Genomic DNA, 6,496 nt, shown 5'->3' with positions numbered 1-6,496 from the left:
TCCAGTAAAGTGATTCCACATCCAGTAAAGTGACTCCACGTCCAGTAAAGTGGCTCCACATCCCGTAAAGTGACTCCACGTCCAGTAAAGTGGCTCCACATCCCGTAAAGTGGCTCCACATCCGGTAAAGTGACTCCACATCCAGTAAAGTGACTTCACAAACTGTCAACTGACTCCACACATCCAGTAAATTAACTCCACATCCAATAAAGCGATTTCAGAACATTAAAGATACCAATAAAACAGCCTTTTCAAAGGAATGGCTGAGGATACGTCAGTGCCTTTCCAACACTACAATGATGAGCATACAATATTTAGTGCCAGGCTGCTCCTGCTGGCGAATGGAAATATCTGTAAAGACGTAAAATCACTTATACTAAATATTATATACAGGCATAGGCTGGATGACCAATCATTTAACTGCATTTCAGATCATGTGACGGATTATTAGATGCCTCATTTGCATAGAAATAAATAAAGGTTCATTGAGGTGATTCTATAACAATGGTTGTTTTCCTTCTTGTAACTAAAATATAATAAACTAGCTGGAGTGCTCGTACCCTGGACGGAAGTTATGTAAATTCATGATTAATGAAAGGATATTTTAGGACATGAAAAGTTGCTTCCCTTGTATGTAATTGTAAAAAAACAAAAACGCAAAATCGCCCATAAAAACTGCAAAACACAAAATGTGAAACTGCAACTATCTTCACATGGACCAAACAAACCTCCATCCCAAATTTAGTGAAGGTCCATCAACAGGGGGCAAAGTAGTGGAAAAAAAACGCATAAACGCCCATAAAAACCGCAAAGCGAAAAATACAAAACTGAAAATGTGTATGTATATCTCCATAGATCTAACTAACCTCCATACCAATTTTGGGCAAGATCCATCCACACCCTGCGAAGTAGTTACATGGACATACAACAGACAGTACTATTATACTTATACAGATTTTAATTATTTCATAACTTTTTTTTTACAGTGTCATAAAATGAGCAAAATTTAATTTAATGTGATTTTTATTTGAACGTACTTTAAATCTGGATGCTTTAGTAGGTAAAATATATCAACTTACAGGATTTCTTTCACTAAACAAGATTATACATCATATCAAGAATACGAGAAATAATAAAACATTTACCAGATTCGCTTTTCAAAATTTCTTTAGACGATTTTGGTTTCAAAGTAATTTTTTTTTCACTCTGAAGTAATTGGATGTTTGATTAAGGTAGCAAGACCAAGATCTAACTAATACTTTTAAGGGTTGTAAAAAGTTATAGATGTCCTTCAATAAAAGGGGAGAAACTGGGACTACTATATAACAACTAGCTGGGTGGTTGTAACTCTACATTTTCTATACCGTTTTATTTAGTTTCAGCCAACGTAACGGGCAAGTTGTTACCTTTTGAACAAGCAGTCGTAAAATAATTTCTTCAAAATCCTTTACAACGTCAGTAGTTTTTCACATAAATTAACAGTCATAATACTATATTTAAAATACAATCCCATGCCAATAGCTCTCAGAAACTTGGATAGAATATTATTCTACGTTAGAAACTATCAGACCTCAGAAGAATTATGCTAAAAATTAGTATCTCTCAGAACAATAGAATCCAGACTGTCATCAAATTGGATTAGAAAAATACTCTAGCAGGTCTTTGTAGAACGATGCTCCAACTTTGTAGCTGTCAAACACAGAAAGAAAAGAGCTGTCAAAATATCAGATAAAAAACTATCCTACGTTAGTAGATGTGAGAAAAAAGTAAAAGAATGGTCCAAGTTAGTGGCTCTCAGAACAAATAAACCGAAATGTCAAAACACGGCATTGAAAAAAAAATTCCTACGTCAGTAGTTATCAGGCTACTGTAGAATAGTGCTTCAAATTAGTAGTTGTTAGAACTCAGAAACTCGACTGTCACAAAATTGGATAAAATATTAACCTACGTTAGAAGCCATCAGGCCTTAGTGGCTGATTATCCACGCCAGTTGGTGAAGAACACTAGGTTCAGACTACTGCTCAAAGCTTGTAGCTCTCAGATCACCATCCTCAAAATTTGTAGTTGTCAGATCACCATCCTCAAAGTTTGTAACTCTCAGATCACCATCCTCAAAGTTTGTAGCTCTCAGATCACCATCCTCAAAGTTTGTAGTTGTCAGATCACCATCCTCAAAGTTTGTAACTCTCAGATCACCATCCTCAAAGTCTGTAGTTGTCAGATCACCATCCTCAAAGTTTGTAGCTCTCAGATCACCATCCTCAAAGTTTGTAGTTGTCAGATCACCATCCTCAAAGTTTGTAGTTGTCAGATCACCATCCTCAAAGTTTATAGCTCTCAGATTACCATCCTCAAAGTTTGTAGCTCTCAGATTACCATCCTCAAAGTTTGTAGTTTTCAGATCACCATCCTCAAAGTTTATAGCTCTCAGATTACCATCCTCAAAGTTTGTAGCTCTCAGATTACCATCCTCAAAGTTTGTAGCTCTCAGATCACCATCCTCAAAGTTTGTAGTTGTCAGATCACCATCCTCAAAGTTTGTAGTTGTCAGATTACCATCCTCAAAGTTTGTAGTTGTCAGATCACCATCCTCAAAGTTTGTAGTTGTCAGATCACCATTTACAATAAATTGTTTATTTAATTAACTAACTCTCAGAATATTCCATTTAGTTGAACATCTAAAAATGTTCACATAAATCGTTTGTGTAAACATTTTACTACAACTGTAAAGTATTACTACAGCTGTGCACTATAGAAAGAAAGATGTTTGAGAGAAAAACAATCTTTTTTTTCTTTGATTTAGGAAACTATAAGCTCTATTATAGTCTATAACATCTATTATCGTTTAATAAACAATTATTTTTGGTCTGTTTCACTGAAAGCATTTTGCTTCGTGGCTCACACCAAACTTTCACCCAAATTATGAACGTGTATATTATAAATTTTAATCACCGACACAGAGACGGACATAAGTATAAAATTAGGAATTTCTCCCATATTGCATGGTTAAAAATAGAAATTAAAGTTTTCTTTTCTTAAATGGCCCCTAAAGACAATCTTTAAACAATAGGTAGCAGCACCTGTAAAATATTTCTTATTAACTTTGAATTGGTTGTAATTTTATATTCATTTTTAATGTGTATTGTGATTTATTTATTCATTTGTTTGTCCGTTAACCCCTCCCACATTTTTAAAGCTAGCGCGATCAAACATGGTAGTAGATTTGGGGGTGGCCCAGGGATGTCCTTATTTATGTGACTTAACCCCCCCCCCCCCCCCCAAAAAACTTTGTTCACAGAATGTAGCTCTCAGTTACACACAAAGAAACACACAAACAGCAAGTATTGGAGGACCCAGAAAACAAAGAAACACACAAACAGCAAGTATTGGAGGACCCAGAAAACAAAGAAACACACAATCAGCAAGTATTGGAGGACCCCAGGGAGACTAAAATGTATCCGGGCATGAAGAATGTGTAGGAGTAGCTGTTGCATCTCGTAAGGTATTTGTGTTCCCGAATCCTCACTCTGGATTCCACTTACAAATTAGTGCACCAAGCTTAACACACGTGCTAAGGCAGGGATTCTCAACTTTTCCTCCATCATTAATCCCCTCGGCTTGATGTATTTCTCCATTTAACCCCTTACTCACATACAAAAAATTCATAGCCACCATAAAGGGACAGAAAAACAAGAAGGTCGGAAAAAAATATTATTCAGGTTTTGCACACAAAAACAGCACACATACACACATTCTTAGTATTCTCTCGGGTAAATTTACCCCTGGTTGAGAATCACTGTACATTGTCCTAACGGGGAAATCTTTTCGGAAACGAAAAGGGTACAAAGGGAAACTGAAACTCTGGGCATGAATCTCTGGGCATGAATGAGCCCTGTGAATCACGGTTGACACTTTGGATCCTGCAGCGGAGCACGAGTGTTTTATGCTTGTAAATATAATGTTTATAAAGATTTAGGTTTTTTTTCATCGAAGACTACTTCTTTTTTAACCAATATGTTTTATACACCGACTTCTTTCTAAACATTTGACGAAAAAAATCTTATAACCTCAATCCAGCACAACAGCAAAATGTATTAGATATTAAACCAACATGTTTTATACAACGACTTCACCCTAAACATTTGACAAAAAAAAAACTGATAACTTCAATCCAGTACAACAGCAAAATGTATTAAATATTAAACCAATATGTTTTATACACCGACTTCATTCTAAACATTTGACAAAAAAACCTGACAACTTCAATCCAACACAACAGCAAAGTATATTAGATATATATATATATATATTTCATTCTCAATATCTGACAGTAATTTACGTGTAAATTAGAATTTTCAACCTGAATAGCGCCTTCTGAGCAAGTGGGCTAAAAGGTCAGTCACAGACCCCTAGGGTTCACGCGTAGGCGTCTATAAATTTGAACTACTAACCAGTGTCAAAGCAATATGTCAGCAGCACCCTCCCACACACACACAAAAACTTTGTGCTCTTTGAACCGAATAACGGATTGACTGTCACTTTTATCGAGAGACTAGAGCTGGAAGTGCGTGGCATGTTCTGCAGCATCACGTATCGAACCCTTCGATCCGCAGCCCGACACGCTACTAACTAGGTCATGCATATTTTACTGGTTAATGTACGTATACACTGGAGTATAAGACGTACAACAAATGTAACAATTTCATTACTGAAGGTGTCATGTTTGCTGAAAATGTCATTAACAATTATTTTACTCAATTCAAAGACAGATATTGAGCTGAATGTAGTTTAAAACAACATCAATATATTAGATGTAAACAATTTAGTTTACAGTTTAATTAAATTTATGATCAAACTATTATTAACTACGTACAAATGGCTATATCGAATTATGGCCCAAATATCATTTACCCCACACCAATGTCGTGTGTGTCTACACACTCACATATGTAGACAATCGCATATAATACGGTCAGAACAGCTATGTCCCTCCCCCATTCTTTTATTACCCCAAACATTCTTTCTAGAACTGTTTTCAATACAACGTGATACTGGTTGCAGAAGTGATGTCAGTTGCACCTGCTTTTCTATTGAAAGCGATACAAACTGTTTTATCGCTAATTCCAAACACATGCTACCGCTGTACAGAAGCATCACAATAACTTCCAATGACAGGTTGACAATAGGCTTAAGGCAAATCTCTAATTGAGTAACTTGTGTGTAGATATCTATAAATAGATTAAACTGTATAGGTCAAGTAAAGAGGCGTGAAAATAGTTACATAGATCCTTACTTCGCGAACACAGTTTATATTCTAATAGATTAAGTTTTTTGTTTTTTTTCTAGGAGTTGAGTAATGTCCTTATAGAATTTGTGCTCCAGCAAGTTTCCCCCTGGTGTCTAAAGATACGTTAAGGACAGCATAATAAGTTCCTATTCCCGACCGATAAATTGGAAGCGAAATAAAATCTTAAAAGAAGCGAGAAAAAAAAGGGGGGTTTTACCGTAAACATTCGAACGTAATACTTAACTTAAGGTTGTTCAGTATAACTCAGATAATCATATTCTTCACAAAGTTGTCTAAAATGACTTTTCGATTATCCCGAACTAAGCTGAACTTGACTTTTTACTCGTTTTTCTTAATCTCTTTCCAGTTTTACAGTTTTGAATTTCACTATATCGATAGCCTAAATATGTCATTTCGTTATATATATTCCTGTTTTAAAGTCAAAGTCTATAGATACCGTATGAAAGCAAAATAAATACTTTAAAACAAAGTATATATTGTATAAAATTAGGACTCATCTATTTAACACGTTAGCTGCCACGTGCCCCACAACTGACTTTTTAGTTATGGATCGCGTGACACACCCATGGGTCACAGACAATTATGTTTTCAAAGCCAAATTTCTCTAGCGGCATATGAGTTTGCGACACTGTAACTGCTCCTTGGCACCTCGTGAATGTTTATTTTTTTTCTATTCTTAATTCATTATGCAGTAACGAACGTGTTAATATATATATATATATATATAATAAAGTATTTCTTTTATTTGAAGGTTGTTTTCTAGTTGTAATGCAAGTTTCGCGAATGGCAATTATATGTTCTCTGTTAGTGCTTCCTCCAAAACTATATGCTAAACCTAACCACTCCTATTAAAAGCTTCATGGCTTCCAGTTTCACCATAGGAATATGTTATTTTTTCTCATAACACGTGATCCCCTTTTCTGTTATTACTATGCTCCAAAGTTTTTTTTTTGGTCACCATTTTTTTTCATTCACTTATTTTTGTTTTCCAACAAAATATTAGAAGGCTTCATGTTTTTTTAGCCTCACATGTTATTTTTTGAATTCCAGTAATTTCTTTAACGGATTTATTTCAGTTTTTTTTAGGTCAGTCTTTTGTTTGTTTGTTTGTTTTGAATTTCGCGCAAAGCTACACGAGGGCTATCTTCGCTAGCCGCCCCTAATTTAGCAGTGTAAGACTAGAGGGAA

At 35.3% G+C, this 6,496-nt stretch overlaps 1 protein-coding gene across 1 annotated transcript in view; it reads right to left on the bottom strand.

Moving 5' to 3' along the window:
• Positions 1–2,014: 2,014 nt before the first annotated feature.
• Positions 2,015–6,496, bottom strand: part of LOC106476604 (phosphoglycerate kinase-like) — a gene marked incomplete at its 5' end in the record, with an annotated part of 9,515 nt that continues 5,033 nt past the window's right edge. Inside the window, one exon of the mRNA XM_013937249.1 lies at positions 2,015–2,590. Coding sequence (XP_013792703.1) covers positions 2,015–2,590 — 576 coding nt within the window. The remainder of the gene's footprint in view (positions 2,591–6,496) is intronic.

Source organism: Limulus polyphemus, unplaced genomic scaffold (genome assembly GCF_000517525.1).
Source record: "Limulus polyphemus unplaced genomic scaffold, Limulus_polyphemus-2.1.2 Scaffold11002, whole genome shotgun sequence".
In the NCBI taxonomy this organism is placed as follows: Eukaryota; Metazoa; Arthropoda; class Merostomata; order Xiphosura; family Limulidae; genus Limulus; species Limulus polyphemus.
Note: the sequence above shows the minus strand (reverse complement) of the source record. Positions and strands in the feature narration are given on the sequence as shown.